The sequence below is a fragment of the Macrobrachium rosenbergii genome, chromosome 39 (genome assembly GCF_040412425.1).
Source record: "Macrobrachium rosenbergii isolate ZJJX-2024 chromosome 39, ASM4041242v1, whole genome shotgun sequence".
Taxonomy (NCBI): domain Eukaryota; kingdom Metazoa; phylum Arthropoda; class Malacostraca; order Decapoda; family Palaemonidae; genus Macrobrachium; species Macrobrachium rosenbergii.
The window spans coordinates 6,256,303-6,280,508 of NC_089779.1; the positions used below are offsets into that span (position 1 = coordinate 6,256,303).

At 40.0% G+C, this 24,206-nt stretch overlaps 1 protein-coding gene across 3 annotated transcripts in view; it reads right to left on the minus strand.

Annotated features, from left to right (window-relative positions):
• The window catches only part of LOC136825680 (uncharacterized), a 31,953-nt gene extending 8,332 nt beyond the window's left edge, over nt 1–23,621 (minus strand). The window contains exons 1-4 of one of the 3 annotated variants that reach the window (XM_067082382.1): nt 23,491–23,621; nt 17,275–17,400; nt 16,861–17,026; nt 4,725–4,945 (exon numbers count right to left, since the gene is read on the minus strand). In XM_067082382.1, coding sequence (XP_066938483.1) covers nt 4,725–4,945; nt 16,861–17,026; nt 17,275–17,384 — 497 coding nt within the window. In that variant the 5' untranslated portion in view covers nt 17,385–17,400; nt 23,491–23,621. Of the gene's footprint in view, nt 1–4,724; nt 4,946–16,860; nt 17,027–17,274; nt 17,401–23,303 lie in introns of all 3 variants that reach the window. The other 2 variants (XM_067082381.1, XM_067082383.1) reach the window with 2 other exon arrangements.
• Between the last annotated feature and the right edge of the window lie 585 nt (nt 23,622–24,206).

Genomic DNA, 24,206 nt, shown 5'->3' on the forward strand with positions numbered 1-24,206 from the left:
TTTTTAAAATATTATTTTGCAAAATTACAATTACAGCTCACATAATATCATAAAAGATCAAAACCAAAATCAGAAACAATCCCTGAGTATACTTTTTGGCAAAAATTTATGAGATGTACTGGGGTGGGAAGATGTAGTACCTTTTAGTTGCTATACATGCTCTTTCTAATATTTTTTTGTACTTGGCAAAATTAAAATTACAGCTGACCTATTATCATAAAATAAAAGAACTACAACCAGCAACAACCCAAGTATATTTATGGGCAAATACATTCAAGATGCACTAAGATGGGGGATGTACAGTAGTGCCTTCCTCTGTGACATCTCATGGGATACTGTTCTTCCTCATATCACTAGCTGTGATGTGAGTGTTGCTATAAGAGTTGCCACAAGTCATTTATGGCCAATTCAACTGATTTGAATGTTTTCCTGCAAAATTTGGTTGCACAAAATAAGGATTATCACATAATATGTACGGTACCAAACGTTTTCAAGGCCAATTAAGATACCTCCCATCCCTAGGGGGTTAAGACAACAATCACAATAGATGGCTAACCTGGTACACGCCCAATAATAAATACTAAGTCTTAAGCAACAGTGGCCTCTGGAAAATACCTTGCAAGGCTGAAAAATCAGCTTGCACTTCAAAATAAATTCCCTTTGGGTATTGTAGAGGATTTCCAGAAGGTCCAAATCACTCCTGCTGCAGCCACATCAAAACTTCATATTAAATTTAACTGCCTTGACCATCAAACTTTGTTAATCAGGTCATCTATCTAACCAAATGGCAGAAAAGCACAGGTTTCAATCTGTCCCACACATGCTTTAATGAATCTGTCTTTAGAGCTATTGGATTCAGCTACTGTAGTTTACTACAGCTTCTGCTTGCACTGACCAGTCTAATGGAAACAGTAACCTGGCATTAACTCTGGTGATGGTGAATTTCCTTTTCCTTTGCCCTGTTGACAATCCTTTACATTTTACTGTACAGATACAGACCTTTTCCCCAGTAGTTAAAGTAGTAGAAAACTATCAAGACTGTGCTTTACATAATCATAATGACCTTGCCTGTCAAGTAGTACTGAAAGCTTATGAGGCCTAGTCTTGATTGCTCTCCAGTTTTTGAAGGCCAGTCTCAGCTTCTACTAGTTATGCCAATTCATATTCTACAAAATTACATACAGGTTACACAATCCTGGAGATGTAATATTACTGAGGTATGTTTCATATCCATTAGTAAAGCTTGGTCTGTGGTGTCATTCATGACATTCTGAATCCACGCTTCTCAAATCTTTTTACCAACAATGACTGTAAATACATTCTAAGTCACTTGGATCTCTGCTTACCCAACCATTTCAATGTCAACTCAGGGGTAATTGCAAGGATTACAGTCTACTCCATCTCCTAAACAGTTCTTGGTCCATATCAGATGTGTGCAGCTTTGTCCTCTCAAACTTAGCCTACAGTTGAATCAACATAATGCAGATACTATGCTTGCTTTTTTTTTTGGTACAGTACAGCCTAAAAAGAGTTCAGAATCTCCAGGATTGTTAAATTACATTACTGTACTTTTCACATGCCACAAATTCCTCTCCCAACGTCTGTATTGTATGGTTTTCGATATCTTCGTTTTAGGAAACATCTGTTCTGACGTCATGTAAAAGAATGGTTGATGAACTGGTATACCTTTCAACTTTTTGTACCCCAGATTTTCCTTTCACACGTCAAATGAGTTCTCTCCATTGTCTATCTTGTGTGCTTCCCACCAGAATTTCAACTTAGTCCAGGTCTTCACTTACGCCATTTCTCTATGGTCTTTGGGGCCTTCCTTCTTTGTCTCACTACTTCCATATCTACAACTCAACTCCTCTTCCTTTCTCACCATATGTCCAAACCATCCCAATTGTTATGATCTTTGAACAGAAGAGAACACAAAGCTTTTTCCATTTTATTATGTTGGCTGATTTTTACACATCTTCATTGCCTTTCCTGATTTTTGCCAACTTTGGCATATCCTCTTTAATGAAAGCCTCTTCCTCAAATTTCTTACTACAAACCCCTCTTACTTTACATAAAATGAGAGGCAATAAAATCGCTTCATTATTGAACTTTACTGCCTGTATTACACTTTCCTTAACCTATATTTCTCCCCTAAAACTCAAAGCTTCCAAAGAATACGGTATTCATTCAGAAAAAGTAAAAGAAGGTAATGGGAAATATAGTAAGAAGAGATCACTTATTAAAAAAGAAAAAATAAATTAACAAATTAATAAATATATAAAAATGTAAGTAAATTTTATGAAAATAAAAAGAGGATTGTATTACGGTTGTAATGCACTGCATCTTCGCTTGAACTTTTGAAGTTCCAATTGCATGACACTCCCAGGTAGCCTGTTCCACAGTCCAATGGTGTGGGGAATAAAGGGCCTCTGGAACTGACAAGTTAGACAGCGAGGCACATTTACTGCATACTGGTGCAGCTGTTCAGCAAATCTGGTTGCTCTCAGCAGGAAAAGGGGATCAGGGATCAATGGTGAACGTGAAAGATCTCTGTTAAAATAAAACTCATGAAAAATTCACAAAAGAGACACCATGTGTCAATGGTCTAAGTCATAACTGATAATGTTAGGAAACAGAAACCTACCACAAGGAACCATTCTATCTAAAAGAGATAAATCTCTTGCAGGAGCAGACATCCACACCAGATTTTATCAATGTTATAAATATATGAGGCCTTATATACAATACCCAACTTTTGTGTGGCATGTCCTGACACTCATTACAGGCAGTCCCCGGTTATCGGTGGGGGTTCTGTTCTGACGGCGTGAAGATAACTGAGAATCACCGATAACCAAAAATCGGTGATTTTCGTTTATCAATACCTAACAGAGGCACCGATAACCAAAAATCGGAGATTTTTGGCACCAATAAGTGCCACAAAAGCCCCAAAAATCACCAACTTTCAGTTATCGGCGATTTTCGGTTATCGTCACGTCATCAGAACGGAACCCCTGCTGATAACCAGGGACTGCCTGTATATGTTTCTCAAAAGTAAGATGCGAATCAAAAGCTACACCTAGAATAGTTAAAGCTTCAAACTCATTCAGCAGAGCCCCATCCACCTGAGGAGAAGGATGGGGTGGAAAATCATTATGAGATCTGCTATTGCCACAAATCAACATGTGAGTTGGCAAAATATACCTGAATGGTGACATAACTCTAACCGAGAGTTGGAGATGAGAGTTAGCACCTGAAGACCACACTGGAGAACGTACTCCAAACAAGGGGGAAAAAAAAAGTTAAAATACCTAGATATATTAGCTCCATTAAAAACATTTCTGAAGGACACCAACTTTTTGAGAAAAAGGAAGCAATATTACATATATGCTTCACAAAAGTCCATTTCTTATCAAAAGTTACAGCCAAAATTTTAAATGAACCACTGATATTGAAAACTGTGCCATTTAAATGTAAATCAGGTTGAAAGGCAAAAGCGGTTTGGATCGACTGACTATCTTACTTGAGTCTAAGAAGGGTTAAGTTCATGAATACGTGCCTGATCTCTAGTCAATGATTCTGCAACCACAGATGTAAGTCGTAAGTCACAGCGATGGAACAACAGCTAGAAGAGTAGTATCACTGGCGTATGCAATCAGTGTGTTCTCCAGAATCTGCCACATGTCATTAGTATAGACAATAAATGGCATAGGTCCAAGAACTCCACTTTAAGGAATACCTAAAATGACATTACTACAGCTACAATACTGGCTATCAACATGGACACTTTGGGTTCTACCCATTAAAAAATCACTTAATACATTAATAAAAGATATGCAGATTCCTAAAACTCTAGTTTGTAGATGAGTGCTTCATGCTTCACACAGTCACAGGCTGCACTGAAATCTAAACTGACCAATCATGCCTAAACACCCTTAAAAAGGGCACTCTGCAAGATGGTAGATATTGATGAGTGCATCACCAAAACAAAGACCTTTACAAAACCCAAAGTGCAATGCTGGTAGCAGGTTATTATCTTCGATGAATCTACAAAGATGCTAAGAGTGCAGCTTCTCGAAAACTTTAAATAAAACAGAGATAACTAAACTGACTATATTCTGTGGGGCATGAGGATGGACTTAGTCCCTTAGTAACATAGCAATATTTCCCTTCCTCCAAACAGAATCAAAACTTGCAATTCTAACTAATCTTTTGAAAATACTAGTAATCTTAAGAACAGTAAAGTTAATGTCTTTGTAAAAAGATGTGAAAGATCCCATTAGGGGTCTATGCTGCTGCGTCTGTCAAGCCCCAGAAGCAAAGTCTTGACTTCTCCTGACCTGAAGACCACTGATCACAACTTTGGCTCTGGAGAGCATGACAGGCAATACCCAGGACTCATCATTCTGTCTGCTCACAAAGACATGAGCCAAAAGTTCTGCCTTCTGTTTAGGGCAATATACACAAGTTCCATCAGCTCCTACAAGGTGAGGCATGTTTGAATCGTCTCCAAGAGTGATGACTTATAAGCATTACTGTACTTTGTTAACTTAACCACTACATGCTGTTTTTAACCAAGAGGAGCAAAATCTACAGTGCAATATTTCTAACCACTAGCTACTGGTTTTGGCAAAGGAAACAGTGTTGTGCAGCTGACAATATCAAAAATATATTTCATCCATTCTACATTCAATCATTTGTACCAAAAGCAACAAAGCATTAATTACCTCACTTGTTTATCTGGATAATTTTCTGGTATGACAATGTTGTGTCGTATAATGTAACTGCCTTGAACTACTTTTAACACCACCGAAGAAGTTTTCTGCCGTAACTTCAATTCATCTGAACCTACAATCAGTTTATTTTTTATCGCAGAAATTTCTCCAGAACAACAGCATAGAGGGTTTTCATCAATGAATTTTCGGACAAATCGCAAAACATTCAGCACCTGCAAATGAATACCTTGAGATTAGTGTCTTTGTTAGCTTCAGTGACTTTCATCTTCCATTACATAAGTAACTTGAGAAACTCATTTGCTCTCCTTCAAGAAATTTCAAGATATAAAATCCCAAACCATATTATTCATGCATTAAACACATTTTCCATAATTAAAACATTAACTACACCAAAAATGTAATAAATTTGCTTAAAAAATTTACTAGACACTACTGTTATTATAACGGATAAACTCCTCCTAATATGCCTTATAGCATGCTGTCAAAAAATATCTTGATGAAGTCAAACTCATCATTTCAATAAAAAGATTCACAAAAACTGAGATACTGTAAAAAAAAAAAAATTGTGTAAAAAAATCTGAAAACTAATTGTACTGTATACCATTCATATCAAGAGTAAATAATGCCACAAAAAATTAGAGTAATATAAAAGAGAGCTAAGACTCCATGCCTCACACCAGGGTACAGTACCTACGTTCCATATACTGTACTTAATGGGAGCTGGTGGTGAAAATGGTTAACCCTAGACAGGGGGACTAATGTAATAACCACCATCTATTATTTCACGAAGAAGAAAAAAGACAATTCCTTTTACTACCTGCAGATTATCAAATGCTTTACCCAATATGCTAGTCACTTATATTATTATTAGGTACTTTAACCAGATAATAATAAACTAATACCTACATCATATTATGACACAAGGAATATGAGAACGCACTCCTAAAATGGGAGCTCTTAGCATCATCCTTGTCAGTTTGTTAAAGGATAAACACATCACTGTTAGGAAAAGTGTCAACTCAAACAACTTATATGGAAATACTGTATATAACTGTACAGTATAGAGGAAACAGAATCAAGAGAAACAAATATAACTTAAATACATCCGAAAACTTGAAATTGGAACTAAAAACACTGTAGCAATATTAAAAGTTTCTTTAACATTATCCCTCAAGTCCAAAACTTTGTTTCACTCTCCTCGTGTGCTCTTCTGCCACTCTCTTTACCCTCTCCTCACTCAGGTGTCTAACTTCTTTTAACTTTGCTTTGTTTTATTTACAGACTTTGATATCAAATCTGTGGATGAACCCCAAAAGAGCCTAGCAGTGTGACTCAGTGGTCTTAGTAAACTGTTCTGTGATGATGATGATAATAATAATACTTAACCATACCACTAAGACTGACCAAAGGGTTTGGTCTACAGCACAATCTTTTTCCAGTAAAATGTTATTTTCATAAAGTTAAGTTTCATATATCTTTACTAAGTAATTACATAGCTAAGAGTTTCACTTGCGCGGCAGCTTAAATGACAAAATCGTTGTAGAACTTCGACTGTTTAGTGCAGGTGACTAGATCTGCCCACTAACGGGAATACTAGGAATGACTTAGCAGACAACCTCATTCTGTTTGTGCCCTTATGTCCATCAGACGGGAGGTGGGAGAGCTCCAATCTGTAATTACTTGATAAGTATATATGAAACTTAATTTTATTATGAAAATAACATTTTCATATAAGTAACTTGAAAAGTAATTACATAGCTGAATCCCACATTGATAGGAGGTGGGATACATTCCAGGACATATTCTACTCGAAAACATCAAGTCCTGGTAGTGAGTTTGAAATAGCAAAGTTGCTAGCATTTAAAACAATGCTGGTCATTTCCTTATCTGTTAAGAGAGCTACTGCAGGAGAATACTGCCTCTGGTTGGTGTTCATCTTAACCTGTAGTGGCATGGGGGTATAGCTGTGGAGCGCCTCTACTTAAGTGGGAGCTTTGCAGCAAAGGAGTATTCCGATGGCTAGCAAAGCATCAATAAGTGCCCTTGCCCTGGGCACAGTACCAAAATAATAAACAACCAGACAACGCTGTCACCTACACTGAAATAAAACCACTATCCATCCACTGAGAATGGTGGGTGCTCCAGGTACATTGTACCCGCCAGCTCCCTAAAAACTCGGCACCTTACTACAAGGTGAAGAGATAGTAGAGAAAATCCTATGCTTCCTCCCTCAATATCATGCCAGTTACTAATATGGTCCCAAGGTACTGCAAAATTTTCAAACACTGTTTTAACTTTCAAGAAAAACAAGAGAAGCGAAGATCGATTACACTTCCAGTAGGCCGATTGCAGAATGGAAGTGGCATATTGTGCCAGAAAGCTAATGAGGTAGAGGCTATTCTGATGTCCTTAACTTTCACTTAAAAGTAGGCAAATTGTTCTCCTGAATCTGAGAGTGCGTCTCAAAAATAAAGATCAGAGGGCGAGACAGGTTCTTGTCAGAACACCATAGGTTATGGATGGCCCTCTGATCTACAAGGCTTGCTCAGGTAATACCTGAAAGTTCTAACTGGACAAATAGCTCTCTCCTCTTCCTCAGAGCCAAGGATGTCTGTTAATTACTTATGGGAGAAAAAAATGGATCCAGGATTTGCATGGGTCCTCGTTCTTGGTTAAAATCCAAGGGTAAACAAGTAAACCATGCCTCCATGTGAGAAACCTACTCTAAAACGATGGCTTGGATCTCGTTATTACGTTTCAGCAGAAGCCAAGGTCACCAGGAAGATAGCCTTCCGGGTAAGGTTTTTCAGAGAAGAGGAACGTAGGGGATCAAAAGAGGGACCTATCAGTCACTTCAACACTACGTCCCGGTGCCACAAGACCGGGTTTTCCTTCCTTGCTTGGACGTGTCAAAGGACAAGATGGGGTTGTTAATATTTAGGTATGATGAAAGATCTAGGATCCTTTGCTTAAACACTGAGCTAAGCATAGTTTGATACCCTTTTACAAGAGGTTCTAGATCTTCTCAAACAAAAGAAGCAATCTGCAATTTGAGTCATAGATGTCTCAGAAGAAGAGACTTAGAGTTTGAGACACCCACTTTGGAAAATCACTAACATAGTCTGGTGGATGGAGCTAGAAGATTGATGTCTGCATCTTTCAATAGCCTCTTGTAGATCGTCTTACAATAATCCCTTCGTTCTGACAAGCTCCTGGGCAGTCTGAAGTCTGTCCGAGCAAGAGCGGCCCACCCTTGGTGGTATCCCTTGAAGTGAGGTTGTCTGAATAGATATGTATTGTGGAAGGATTTCTCAGCAGAACATATACAGTATACACATTATTCGTGGAAAATTCACCCATTCGCAGTATTTTTCACTGAGAAATATTTACTAATTACTGTATTTTCATATTTTCATGACTAAATGCACTTTTTGTGATAAAACTATTAAAATACTCAGGTATAAGCATTTTTTGAGGGTTTTTTTTTGTTTGAACTATTAAAATAGGCAGTTCTAAGTGTTTTTAGATAAGTTTTAAGTATTTGTGGATTTTAGCAATTCGAGGGGGTGTGGTACGCATCCGCCCTGGAATACAGGGGGTTTACTGTAGCGCTGAGTGCTTGGGAACTGGTGTCAGGCATTCTGGAATTGGTGCTGGGCGAACAGGAACTGGTGCCAGACTCTAGAAGGCTGATGCTGGGAGCTCAAGAAGATGCAGAAAAATTGTCTGAGAGTGGGTGCTAGGCGTTCAACAGCGGGAGCCAAGTATTAGGTAAATAGTGCCGCTCTGGAACAGGCGCCAGGCATTCAGGAATCGGTGTCGGGTGCTAGGAAGTTGGCGCCAGGAGCTCAGAAGCTGAATCCAGGCGTTCATGAATTGGTGCAGCTCGGGAGCGCTGGTCTGAGAGGATCATGGAGCTTTCTCTTCTTGCTTGGAGGCCAAGTAAAGTAGCCCAACAATAAGGCGCTCAGGAGAGAAGGTAATGCCTTTCCAAGGGAATTTGGACAAAGGGAGAGACAGATGGCACCACAGCGAAACTGTAGGAAGGCTGTGATACGAGGCTAGCCTCCTTACCGCTTGACAGGAAGCGTAGAATGGTGACCGTTATCTGCGTGCATCTTTGGCAGCCATGAAGAATCAAAAAACGTTACAGCGTTTTCTGTCAGCGCCGAATCCCTGGAACTGGATGATAACTGGAGGAAGAATGCAAAACTCTCATATGAAGTCTGCCTAACTTGACTAATGTCTCTGTGGATGACAGAGTCGCCAGTAGCTTCATCCATTAATGATCCAAGCAAGAAGAAAAAGGGCTAGAAACTTGTGGACCGTCTGAAAGTAACTGCAATTTCTTGGCAGGTGGAAAAGCTCGACAAATCCAAGAGATGAGGCTGACATCCAAAAAGGGGGCTCTTGCGACAGTCTTTCTATTCAAATGGTCAATTAGAAGGATGATGATAAAAACTACACATCCATCAAGACACCTTTCCAGTGGCTGTCTGCCAATAACTGGGAATGTGCTACAGGCTCGACTGAGGGGGCAACTAACTTGGGGAGAAAACCCCCTCGGACTCCCTTGGACCACCAGTACTCTATGTCTCCTTCCAGGTTTAGTGGAATGTGCAGGGACTTTAGGTCTAGGAGATCTGATAGGCCGGATAGTCACCTCCTCCACCAAATCCAGTGAGACACCTTTTCAGTGGCTGTCTGTCGATACCTGGGAATATGCAACAGGCTCGAACTGAGGGGACATCTACCCAGGGGGACTTCCCACCAGCCTCCATTGGACTTTCAGTATGCCTCCTCCCAGGTTTAGGGGAGTCTGACAGTGACTTAGGTCTAGGAGAGCTGGCAGGCCAGATAGTTACCTCCTCCACTTGAACAACACTTTCACTGTTACAAGGTTAATTTCCTGTTAACCCAGACTCAAGACTGGCAATGGTTTGGGATGGAAGCAAGGAGCCAGGCGCAGGAGTAAGTGGGTAAATGTAAGAGGGCTAGTAGCCGGAAAGAAAGAGGGATGTGAGGAGAGTTGGCGGCAGGCGTTCGGGAGCTAGCACTGGGCGAATGAGAACGGGCACTGAGCGCTCTGTAGCTGGTGCCAGGCGAGCTGGGAACTCGGGAGCTGGTGCTGGGTGCTCGGAGCATGATTCTTGGCTCTCAAGAACGTCTTTTCTTCTTATAGCTCATCCCAACCATACCATTCAGCACAAAATCTCTCCTTACTAAATTTCTGCCCTTATACTTTAGTTCTCTGCAAAATAAAAGTGGTTGCAACTTCGCTACAGCAGCAAAAACTGATGAACATGAAACAGACATATTTATAACCAAACTGATCCTGAAAGCTATCAAGCTTGAAGGCTACAATAAATAAGTGATAACACTTCACCGAAATCCAGTTATACAACCTGAAAATAATGAAAAAACATGTTGCATGCACCTGATGTTTAAATTGAGCGTGGCAGAAACACACTAAACAGTCAAAGCCCTACCACGATTTTTGAATTTAAGCTGCCGCACGAGTGAAACTATTAGCTATGTAAATGCTTGGTAAGTTATTTATAAGAAATTACAGTTTTGTTATAAACTTAATTACAGTATATGACAAACTGTAAATGCTGAGGGTTCTGATAAATTTCTTCAAGATATTTTTTCCTAAATTTTAGATTTGGAGTTGGGTGAAATTAGGGCATTGGTTTTTTAAGTGCTACACTGTTAATGCTGACTTACGTACTCTATATAAGGAAACTCAGTCATGTGTCAGATGGGTGTGACCCACTGTTTTAATTTCTTATCATCACTGACATACTGATTAATACCATCAACAATATCTGCTAATACAGTAACATCTCAACTTATCAGCCTTCTACATTGATCTGCTACATTTTAGTAATGGTTTTTTGCTATGTTACCTACTTAAGTGGGATGCATTTCCAGGTATTTATCTTCAAATGAAATTACTGTACTGTCATCTGAGAGGAAACTGGAAAATGTTACTTCTGTACTGGACCGGTTTCTGATACACTGAGATGCTAATGTACTACAACACTAAATACTTGATGATACCTAGCATAACCTTAGACTCTCGAGTTTTCTTTCTCACAGCACTTCAAAACCAAGGATGGCGGACTACCCAGTTGTAAGTTTGGGAAGCACCATTCCCATTGCCTTAATCTTCCAAACATTTATTTCTCAGCCACTGGCTATGTTAGCTCATATATATTGTATACTGTATACTGTTTTCAATATTCAACTCTCTCATGTCAACAAAAAGGCAAGTAATGGTGATACCATACAATATGTCTATATCTAAACCTTAACAATACAGTTTTATGTCAATGACAAACTTTCTCTCCCTCTCCAGCATTATTTGTTTACAGATCTGTCCCTTAGCTTCAAATTAAGGGGATTTACCAAAGTTTAATGAAAGATAAAGTTTCAATTTCTCTCAGTGTTTTGCATGCCTTGTATTTATTTTTCCATCTGACCATTTTATTATAAAGAGGATAAAAACTTAAATGACTGAAATATCCACAGCCTATAACTTCATTACATAATGCACAGTAGACATTTAGACATGCTGATTAAATTACCAATGATAAGTCAACTTTTCTCAAAGGTGATTTCAGTTAACGACTACTTAGACTAAAAAAAAATAATGAATGATTTCCTTTCAAGCCTTGCCTCTTTTCAATAGTTGCAAAATATCACTTGACTGAAAACTAACTGTTAAATTATTAAAAAAAAAAAAAATTTGTCTGTTTTATAGACAAATGAGCACTACATAAGATTCTTCCAAAAATGGGCCCATCTTAACCAAATTTCCCTAAATAGCTGTAATTGCCATCAGGCTGATACTGTACTGTAATCTCTGAAACTGATTTGGATGGGCTGGCCATGAATGGATACTATTCAATGCAAGAATGGGGCAAGTATACAGGAAAGGCTATATATAGTGCATGAGTGAGGGAGATACAAGGGTCTTATCTGGTATTGTATATTGTATCAACCGCTGTTTTCTGAGATAAATATTAATCTGAATCATACACTGTTACTTTTAATCTTGTCGATCAATACTGATTGTCAAGCGACAACAAAGAAATTGTGTTGCTCATTATAATTTTCATAAGAGCAACTTGACTTTGTGCATTCCTTGATATTTTTTGTGATCATCATTTGTGCTTTCTGTGAAGTCTTCAGTATGCCCCTTGGAAGTATTTTAACTTCATTTTGAGCATGATGGGTGTAATTCTTTGTACACAAACAGACCAAACACTTACACTGTCATCTCTAGAATGTTTATTTAGTCTGGTGTATTAGCAAATCCAAGGCTAGGCTTTTAAACTTCCTAATGTCAGCTGTCTACACCCAACTAACTTGGGAAGTAATCCATTCCCATCCATCTATGTCCCACTAACATAGGAGGTAACCCATGTGACAAGACCTGTGTAAAGTATTACCACGGTATCTTTATGTGGCGTCTAAAATTATTACAACTTATTTATTACAGTACTGTCAAAATACAGGAAATATTCAAGTTACTGTACAATATTACCGTACAGCACTAACTCTTGGACGTGAACTACAAAAGGAACTAATTACTGTATGGCGATTTGGAAAAACAATCCTCTAACTAAAAATTTTTCATTCCTTTTAGTCATAAAACATAAATATCTTGATCTCTATCAATCTTACTACTAAATACAGCAGATACCCTCATGCCATCATTTAGTGGTCATGTTCAACAAATTTATAAAACTCATGATATACCAGTACATTCAATCGCTATTAGTGATCATGAAGTAAGTTTATTAACAAATCTGTAAATCAAGAATCTAATACCGTATTCACTTGAAACCATAAAACATGAAATTCCATATGGAATGTCTACCCTGAGACAATTTCAGTTAGGATGCTAATTTTCTAAAACACATCTACTGTGCTCAGACCTGACTGCACTGTACTGAGTTTTTTACCTTATTTGGCCCATACAATATATGGCAGCAAAAAGTTCTTGTCAAAATGAAAATTTTATAATAAATTAAGGTTTAATATATACTTACCCAGTAATTACATACCTATAGTTTCTACTTTAAACGGCAGCTTAAGAATTGAAAATTCACAGTAGCAATCTTTTGTTTTGGTGCAGGCAAGTGCCCCGCCCACTTTCGGGGAAGAATAGGTACAACGTAGCTGAAGAGCTCAGTTCGTTTATGCTCTATGTCCATCTGTGGGGAGGAGGGACGGGCTCTGTTCATGTAATGCTTAAACAAAGCTTAAACAAAAAAACTGCCCATGCCCTGGGTGAAAAAAGACATCGACTAACACACGACCATATATTACCTGTACATCATTTGAAAAACATATACAGTATTACCCATCCATTAAAAACGAAGAGCGGAGGGTACTCCAGGTACTAAGTACTCCGGCTTCCCAAAACCTCAACAGCCTTAATCAAGGCTATGAGACAGAGAAATAGAAGGATCACTCCTACCCCTCATTCTCTAGTGCCACAACAGCTGTGGAGAACGGACCCAGCGTGCTGTAGTCCTGAAACACAATTTCAACATCTCGTAGATAATAGTTGGCAAAGACCAAGCGACACTTCCAGTGAGTCGATTGGATTACGGTAGTTAGAGGGAGGTTGCGTTTAAAAGTGAGACTCTACAATAATGTCTCTCAAAAAGAGAGATAGCATTCTTGGAGAGAGGATGCAAAGGGTTCTTGACAGAACACCCGAGATTGTGAGAATCCCCTCTGATATTCTTGATTCTCTTGATGTAGAATCTTACTTATGTGTCGGAGAACAATGAGAGGTTTGGGTTCGGATGAGATAGGGACTTCCCTGAGTGGAACCTTCCTTCTATGAGCCACCACTGAAGATCTTCTTTTATTTCCTGTGTGAAGGGGAATACGAAGGAATCTGGAAGAATCTTCCTGTTCCAACTGGCCTTCAGGAAGAACTGCAAAGGCCTCACATGCAGTCTCCCCAAAGAAATGAAAATCTCTATGGAGGAGAGAGTCCATAGCAGGCTCATCCAGTCGTTGGCCGAGCAGGTCTGAAGACTCAGAAAATGATGGACTTTTTGGGTGCATGATAGTGTTCTCTTCTCTGATGGAAAAGCCTGAAAAGCCTGAGAGTCTACCTTCATCCCCAAACAGACTATTGTCTGAGAAGGGACTAGTTGGGACTTTTCCTGGTTGATTAAAATGCCCAACTCCTGGGCTAACTGTAGGGTTTTGAGAAGGTCCTTCGTGCACCACTTCTGGAATGATGATTGTAGGAGCCAGTTGTCCAGATGTAGACAAACTTTCACATCCATTAGATGAAGCCATTGAGATACAGTGAGAACCCTGGTGAAGACTTGAGGGGCTGTTGACAACTCGAAGCACAGAGCCCGAAATTGGAAAACTTTGTCCTGAAAGACGAATCTCAGGAATTTCCTGGAATCCCAGTTTACTGGGATATGAAAGTAAGCGCCTCTCATATCTATCAAGACCATCCAATCTTCTTGGGAAATTGCAGTTAGAACCGAGCTGTTCGTCTGCCTCCTGAACTTCGTGGTTTGGGCAAAGACGTTCAGAGCGCTTACATCTACGACAGGCCTCCAACCCCTGGAGGTTCTGGGGACTACAAAGAAGCGGTTGTAAAACCCCTCCGATGACAAGTCTTCTGCCTCCTCTATAGCTCTCTTGTGGAGAAGAGCTGTGACTTCCTTTGAGAGGGCTGAAAACCTCTCGGAGCCTACCGAGTACGCCTTTAAGGCGATGGGCACAGGCAACAAAAGTGGACTCTCCTTGAAGGGGATCGCATATCCTTCCTTGAGAACCCATAGTACCCATGGTTCTACCAATCTGGCCTCCCACTGTCTCCAGAAGTGTAGGAGTCTGGTTCCCACAGGTAGACAGAGGACTGAAGTCTCACTTGCTAGCAACTGGTCTACAGCAGATGAAGACTTCTTGCTGATAAGGTGAACTGATTTGGGATTCGTGCGTGGGCACAAGGAAGCTCTTCCTCTGTTACCTTGAAAGGGCTATGGATGGAGAGGAGAGAAAGCCCAAGGAATAAATGAAACCGCAGGTGTTCTGTTAGACTCCTTCATTCTCTTGGATGACTGCGCAAGCAAGTTGTGAGTAGCCTTTTTTGGCAATTCTGTAGCTACCAGCTCTAATGTCGCTCAAGAAAAAATGCTGGTAACGTCCAGAGGAGTCCAGTGGTACTCGAGGATTGATGTAACAAGAACTCTGATCCCGGGGAAGAAGGGGCCGTGGTGGAGAAATATGTCAGGAAGCAGAACAGAAAACAGTTCAATAATGAGGCATAGGCTGATGAAGGCTATTCTGGTTCGGGTTCCTCCTCTGCTGACGATACAGCGGAAAAAGCCAAATCTTGCCGTGGTTCTTCTGGTTTCAAAGACGAGGGTTTCTTCTACAGTTGCAGGATACTGTCCAAACGTTGGTGAATGGAAAGCATAGAAGAGTCTTAGGGTGCTGATGTACTTGCAGACTTCGTGTGATCAACGACAGGTGAAGAAGATACAGCCTTGGGGATCTGTGACACAGAAGGTACTGAAACAGGTTGACCTGCAGCAATAGGGACATCTGAATCTGAAGCCTCAGACTTGTATTCCAATGCTGGAGAGTTGGGAGCCAACGGGATGTTTGGAGCTACAGTGCGAACTGAACCTGTAGCAGGCTTATGAGCCACTGGGAGCTCAAATCCAATGGGATAGGGAGATCCCAAAGCACGCTTATGAGCCAATTGGCGCTTGGAAGCCAATGGGCGCTTACGAGCCAATGGGAGCTCGCCGTCCAAAGGGAGCTCTCTCTCGTCCCAATAGCTGCAAGAGGGCTCTTGATCCTTATGGTGCTTGTAAGATACCGCTGGATGTACGTCTGCAACGTGCCTCTTCAAAGGCCTAGAAGACTCCTGAAAATGTCGACTGTGTCCTTTGGGTTCAGGATCTGAACCACAAGAAGATAAGGTGTGATCCAATTGGACACCCTTCCAGCATTTGGTTACAGAAACCTGGGAAACAGCAACATGTTCAGCTGAGGAAGCAACTACAGTACTCATGGGCAAACCCCACCGAGCTCCCTTGGACTTCTGGTTTGCCTCCTCCCAGGTGCAGGGGAGTTTGGCAGGGACCTCTGTCTAGAAGCATCGGTGGGATGAGTAGCCACCTCCTCCACAACACTAACACTAGCACTTGCAAAGACACTTGCACTATGATCCTCATTTGTTTTGTCCAAAAGAACTCTAACAGAAGCTCCTATCTGAGTGACAGTACTTACTAAAGCGTCGAATTTCTTATCCATCCGAGCTTTGAGACTGGCGATGGCACTGGGTTCAGAGGGAAGGGGGCCAGGTAACGGAGTTATAGGGAGAGCGAGAGAAGTACGAATCAGGGACAGAGAAGTCAAACATGTCGAAAAAGCCGGTTTAGGGGTAGAGGACACAGAAGCTCTAGGCTGGGCTCTAGCAGCTGCTTTCCTAAACCTAGCTTTCTCTAATTCATCCAATTGATTAGTCAACACTTTCCATTTACTTATGTCCCAATCCTTACATTCCTCGCAAGTCAAGTTGGGGGAACATACTTGTCCACGGCAGAGGAAACAAATAGAATGTTCGTCATATTTAAACGAAGTCAACCTAATATTACAGCCTTTGCTGCAATATCAGTTACTGGTCACACTCGTGTCTGACATAATAGTCAAAATCAGTCCAAAAATTGAAAAAAGCTGAGCTAAGCTTAACTAAGCTATGAAAATATAGCTCGGAGGCTACCAAATGAAAGAATACTTGACCAAATCCTTCGATAGACAGCCAAACCATCCAGTAAAACTACTCCTGAATTAACAAGACAAAGCTGCTGATCGACTGATGTTTGGTCATCAAGCGGCAGAAACGAACGGAGCTCTTCAGCTACATTGTACCTATTCTTCCCTGAAAGAGGGCGGGGCACTTACCTGCACCAAAACAAATAAGCGCTACTGCGAATTTTCAGTTCTGAAGCTGCCGTTTAAAGTAGAGACTATAGCTATGTAATTACTTGGTAAGTTTCATACACCTATATTTGCCAGAAACAGTACCACAATATACCTTTGGGTCAACTATAAAATCTCTTACCTGTGGTTTACCCAGGTATTTCTCTGCTTCTTCCTCACAGAGTTTCGTAAGGCCATCTAACAGTTTCTCTGAAATGTGGCGACTCTTTAGCTCAATGAGAACTCTGGTCTTGGGGTAGTCTGGGGCAAATTGAAAGCAAACAACCATCTGCTTGTATTTTGTTCTCCTATAGGGATACAAACATTTAAGGAGCCTTAGTAAAGCAGAGAAAAGCTGACATAATCATTTGATTTGCAAACTTCAAGACAAAGTCATCAGATCTAAGATACATGAGTTTAGTCTCAGCTAACCACAGCATATATTTAAGTTACCTGAAACAGCAACAATAGACTTCATCTTTACATCAAAACAGTTGAAACATCACGAGAAAAACTCTGAAGTGAAATATCTAAAATGAAAAAATGGGTTCCTTACTGTATATTGACACGGACCATCGCAGGGACACATGTTTCAACTACGCTGTCAGCAATGACTTTAGGAACACACTGCTTTAACTCAGCCAATTCGGTTTCTAGAATTCCCATTGTTAAGGAAGCTTTGCTGCAAAAAAAAAAAAAAGTAGTACCATAATTCCCACTGTACATTCTTACAAAGTGAAATACTGTACACTGTATTGTATTACTGTACTGAAAAATATTAATTTTATTCCTGTTAAAAGAGCTCTATTACAACTTCCATCAATACAAAAAGACATCATCAACATTCTTTTTCAAGAAACATCAAGTTGCAGATTTCAATCACACCTACAAAGAGTTGTTTGGTTAAGAATGCACTACCAGATCAATGAAAAAGCTGGCTCCTCATAGCAACAAGATACAATATGCCTACAACAAAATGAAAGAACTACAGTACTGTATAAACTTACTGGTATATAGCTGTACCAACTTATAGTAACAGTTTGTTAACCATTACACCCAAATAAATTGTGGTACTTTTGCAAAACATTTAATCATGACTGGACACAGAGGAATCATGTGTTTAAACTTACTTGTATTGCAAAGCAAAGCCCCTAACTTTTGGTTATAGGCTGGATGAATAGCAAAACTTGTGAACTATCATAAACTATATGATAGTACATACAAATGATATTATTCAAATGTTGCTGCAATGCTTCAAACATATGAATATATTTTAAATGCACATCTTATAAATATATTAAGGGGCAATCTGATGTCCATTGTCCATTAATTCTTTATTTGGTCCAAATAGTATCTACAGAGACCACCGTCTCTTATCAGGTTCGAATGCAAAGTGGTCAATAATTAAAATCAATCACACTTGTCTTGGTGTGAAAACGCACTTACACAGACACACACACACACATCTTTAACCTTGAATGAGGCAAAAGCACATAGCACACAGGATATACATTTTTGACAAGCAAACAATCCTTTTCAGGATATTAGAAGAAAATACGCACAAAACAATTTCATTATCCTTGAATAAAATAAACATAATGCCAGGAAGCGGAAAATTGACAACCTCCTTGATCAAGTCACTTTCAGATGCAGACGTCCATCTTACAACTTCTATGTTACCATTAAACTGTGTTACTGTGTTACTTACCGGAATTCTCAATGTCTCCTTGGAGGTGATCAGCTGTATAGTGCTTAGAGAGTAATTCTACAGCTCATGCAAAAGATAATGTGCATTTAGTGGCTTTCGTATAACTTATCCACTAGTCATAAAAGTCCCCTTGGAGGCAGTCACCTAATTTTGGTTGTACTGTACTGTAGAACAAAATGATGTCTGTATACACGAGCACTAGAGGGATTTAATTGTCCAGCAACCTCTCCAAGACTGTGTGGTGAGCCATTTCTATGAAACAGAATTTTTACTTTTCTAGGGGATGAAAGTCAAACTGGCACATCTGAGTGCCAGCTATATTTGGCAGAACACACCAAACAAGCCTGCTGCAAAGCGCTCGTCCAAGTCCTTGAAGTCTTCTATCTTCTTCACAAGGGCTCCTTCCATCCAATGTAGAAAGCTGAACACTGGAAACCTTGAAGAGGTTCTTAACTAGGTGGTCCAGATCAGCCGAAGAGAACATAATCTTTGCCGAAGTGAAAGCTGAGCGACAAGAAGAGTTGATGGGGCTAGAGAAGACCCCTTGGGAGAAGGCAGTGACTCCCAACGAGGGAGCTTCCTTGGTGGCATACGACAGGTATCTCCTCTTGACCAGACGGGAGCTGGGATTGAGCTCTTGGGAGCAAGCGCTGGGCGCTCGAGGCAAGACGGGAGCTTAGAGTGATGCTTTGTGGACATCCAAAAGAGGGCACTTGGCAACAAGGCAATCAGGAGAAAACGTGACAGGTGAATCCCATGGATAAGAAGGAAGTCGGACCGATGCAAAAACTAAGGGATCCACAGAGTGGCTGCAAGAAGGCTGTGGGCTGTCGAAAGCCTCCTTGTACCACTTAACGGGCAGCAAAGTAGACCGACCAGTGTCGTCCACATGCCTCTTCAACAGGCAGGATGAATCGAGAAAGCGCCTGTGGCGCCAATGATTGGTATTGGAATCCAAACTGGAAGACAAATGACGCACATCCAGAGACATGCTTTTCCAAAGGCCGTCTATTGAAACCTGGAATTTTGCAACAGGCTCGACTGAGGGGGCAGCAAGTGTTGGGCAAACCCCAACAGCCTCCCTTGGACCTTCGGTATGTCTTCTCCCAGGCTTAGGGGAGTGGGACAGTGACCTTCATCTAGGAGAGCCAGTGGGACAAGAAGCCACCTCCTTCACTCAAACTTCACTAGACACTTTCTCACAAAACACTTTATCCAGTATGACTTTCAGGGATGTCCCGTATCTCAAGACACTGAATTCACTACTAGACTCAACTTCTTATCAAACCTGGATTTGAGGTTGGCAATGGCACTGGTGTCAGAAGCATGGGAGCTAAGCACGAGAGAATGAGGAATGATAGAAGGAGGGCTGGGAATAAGAGAAAAGGTGTTACTTGGGGTAGAAGGAATAGAAAGACTATGATCTGACTTAGGCTTAGGGGAAGAATCTAGGTTAACAGAAGCCCTACTCTCAGCCCTCATGGCCGCCTTTCTCATCCTATTCTTTTCAAGTTTACTACGGTGAGATTCAAGAACCTTCCACTTTCTCTCATCCCAATCCTTGAATTCATCACAAGTATTCTCCCTCTACATTTACTGCACATGGTATGTGCATCACAGCAAAACTTAGTCAGCCTAGACTTGCAGCCTTCGATATAATAGCGAACACTAGAAGCGCTGGAATCAGACATAACTGATTCAGAAGACTACTCTAAACTGACAAAAGTAAAGAAGCAGGTTGAAGGATACACAAGAGCAAGACTACTTCACTGACTTCCAGCGAGAATACTAAGAAAAACTGGTGAAACAGGACTGCAGCAGCTCGACAATGTTGCTCGTAAGTGCGGCAAAAGCAGGATGGTGCTACCGGCAGAAATCGTTACCCACAAATCCGTGCCGTGGGCGGGGCTTGTCATCTCCTCTTTGCCATTGAAGCGCTGCTGCGATTTTTGAATCTAGGATTGCCACGTGAGTTAAAAGCTAAAGCTAAGTAATTACTTTGTAAGTTACTTATATGAAACAAGCATACATTATTGTGAATGAAAAAATCATAGGAAGGTAAAAAAATTTTGCAACACTGTAGCACCTCAACTTATCTGATGTTTTGGGATTATGACTTTCACACTGGTAACAAAATCTGTTGAGTATCCATTCAAGACCTTATATCATAGTCTGCACGCATTTATCTTTATGTTACAGGTAACAGCAACTCCACACAGTTCCTACCTTAACGTAAATTGTACTGTACAATTAACGTTCAATTTAAGAGATCTATATAGAAATGTAACACACTTAAAATGGCAGCAATGCAAAAAATAATAATAAAAGTGTACCTTATAATTAAAAGATAATTAATATATAAAACAATTTTCAATTTTTTTCCCAAATTTCACTCTCTTGAAGTATACATTTTCCCTAGTCCTAAGACAGCCTGAAACCAGGTTGGGGGTTCTCTCCTCTGCCCCTTGTAAACTGAGCATGTATCATATATGAATGAGTTGATCAGGCCAGACTGTGCTCAAAGTCGAGTGATGTTTAAATCCAACTTATAACTGTCATGTCTCATTATTATCCATTAAGAACACCTTTCTCATTTCATGTTAACTTCTAATGTCCCTATTTCTTAGTGAAAAGACTTCAAATTTAGATTTAGGCTAACACTTTATAAGCACATAATGGCTCTTATTTTTCCTTGCACTGTGTTAGCAGGTAGCCACTTGGGTTAATGTATGACCATTTAATTTCTCATCAAGGTGGTATAAAACAGCACCAATGTCAGAACTGATGATACAGTAATTGCGGAATATTTTCCTTATGAAAAGTGAAGGGCAGCTTTTTGACAAAGTAAGATATTTGCTCGTTAATATAAGAAGCTTTTGCAAATTTGCAAGTCTTTAATTGATCTTTCCAACACCTTGCACTGCTTCTACAATCTCTTGGTGACTTCTTACACAGACATAGCACATGAGCTGTCATTTTTCCCAATTGCTTTCGCCACCCTTTTCATGATCTTGTGGACTACGTAGGTGAATGACTGTCCTTTAAGAAAGATTGCACATCAAGCTGATGCAGTTTTATGTCAACTTTATACTGGCTAACACTTTCCCTGAAATACCATTTATGCAGTAGATACTACATAGCCTTTACGTGAAACGTAAAACCTTGGTCTTTTGTTCCAAAATAACTAAAAAAAAATACTTCAAGAAGCTATGATGTCTTGCAGACTGGCAATTATTCATTGATGACAATTTTGCAGCCACTGCATCTTACCGTGATGATAACAGAATTTTAGACTGGAGTGGACTGCACTCAGTTTCACATAATGCAAGACGACTGACTGAAAATACCAAGCAATACCTTTAAAACAGAGAGAAGCATTTCATACCTAAATTTACTGGCTAAAAAACTCATATGACCTAATGTGTGTAGTGTATTTTCCTGGTTTATTGGTTATGAACATAGCCTACTCCTTTGTCATTTGCAGAAGTGAATACCCAAGTCTATGTACATATGAAAAAATGAGGGGTAAAACTAAGCAACAGCTCTGCACGGACTATTACTTGGAAATGGATTTTTCCTATACTTTTAGCGTTGCTGATGAAGGATGTGGTGTTGTTTATTGTCTGTCAACTATTATTAACCTCAACTATCCAACATGGTTGGGGACCCTTTTGGAAACGTGGAGTTTTGGGTGGAGGAAATTCCTGGGAGAAAGACCGGCTTGTCATGTTGTTGTTATGGAGTGGTTCCGTGCATGCACAAGTCATTAGGGAGCCATTTGTTCAAGAAGGGATGGGCTAAAGAAACCTATCATAAAAGGAACTATATTAACCTAACATACCCTAACCTAACCTAGTAGACTGTGTTACTTGGCTGGGGGCTCTGCCCCCCATACCCCCAGGTGAAGGAAACGCCACTTTTTACCAAAAGTTCCCCATAACACTGTGCATGTGGGATAGCATTCCAGGATGGTCAACATTACAGTAACATATCAATTCTGAGGTTAACTACAGGTTAATTACAGTTGACTGCCAAAAAATAATGGTAAGTTCTTGGTAAGCAGCAAAAATACTATAGTAAAAGTCAATTTCCAAGGTAATACGGTATTTCTAAGGAAGAGCTCCGCACAGACTATTACCTTGGAAATTGATTTCTCCTATACTTTTAATGTTGCTGATGAAGGAGGTGGTGTCGTTTATTGTCAGTCAATTATTATTAACCTCATATCTACCCAACATTTTTGGGACTTTGGAAACATTAGGAGAAAGACTGGACCGCCAGGTTGTTGTTAGTCATTAGGAAGCCATATGTTTAAGAAGGAATTGGCTAAGGAAAACTATTATAACCTAATGTGCCCTAACCTAGCAGGCCGTGTTACTTAGTCGAACACCCTGGTGAAGGAAACTCTACTTTTTACCAAAGGCTTCCTTATAACACTGCACATGCACAATAGCAGTCCAGGATGGCCAGCACACAACTTCTGAGGTTAATTACAATCGACCGAAAAAAAATAACGGTAAATTCTTGATAAGCAACCACAATACTATAGCATAAATCAACTTCCAGAGTAATACCCAACGCAGAGCTATTGCTTAGTTCTACCGTATTACGGAGCTGTTCTATAGTTCCACCCTTGTCAAAAATGCAGATATTTTTTATATGAATAATTCACCACCAATGTTACCATTTTCCAAGTAGCCCAGTGATTATGGGATTAAAACCTTCGAGTGCATATCTCAGGCTACTGGATAAAACTGCATAAATACCAAAAAAAAGTAGACTACAGCCTGACTTTTCAAACGCCAAGACCTAAAAATAACCAAAGAGGGCTGCCTACCACACGCTAAATAGGTCTTGATACTTATTAGATTACTTACATAATAGCCAGGCTATCGGTACTTCGGCCAATCTGACTTTGGGAAGGCTAGTGGCTACCCTTACAATCTATATCCAAGATTATAATTCAAAGAAGAAATAGCCAGACTTTACTACTGCGATTCACTGAAACTGAATACAAAAAGAAGTTACCCTCGCTAAATTACAGTACAGTACGTGAAGTCCTACCGAGCTGGGGCCTTCCTGTCAGACTTCGTGTTTGTTGACACTTTACCCAAACAGTTCCAGCTCGGATTCTTCTTCTTCTGACGGTGTTTTGTCACTTTGTGTCTTTTGTGGGGTCAATAAATTTGTGTAACAAATGTTATTTTCAGGAAATGTACAGTTCTTCAGCTCTGTTATTTTTTTTTTTATGTATTCTGTGTGATTTTCAGACTGATTCGTTTAATGCCTTTCGCGTGGAATTGTGTAACAAGAGCCTTGAAAAAGCAACACTTTCATCACTCTCATTTCATAATGTTATGTAGTAAACACGTTCTTTTATTTGACGTCTGTCTGGATCTTATCTTAGTTATCAACGTAAGTACTACTACGTACGCCTTTCAAAACTTCAAGAAGTTCATCCGTAAATTTAAATGACAGTACGTGAAAGCTGGCTAACCAACACATTACGTAAGCTACTCTTTGCAACGACAGTACGACACGCCTTTCACCTCTAGTTCGGTCGGATGGTTCCAGCAGGCGTTACCCTTCTGGTTACTAGCTATGCTCTTGGCTTTCAGCCCTTACTGCCAAAAATCTCTGGAGGGCCACATATCCAAAGACAATTCATGTTAGTTTACTCTGTATGTAAGCATCATTTGTCTTGTTTTTTGCTGGTGTAGCTGTCACTAAATATGAATGATTTTAATATCTTATTAAAATAAATGTTGACATATTTTCCA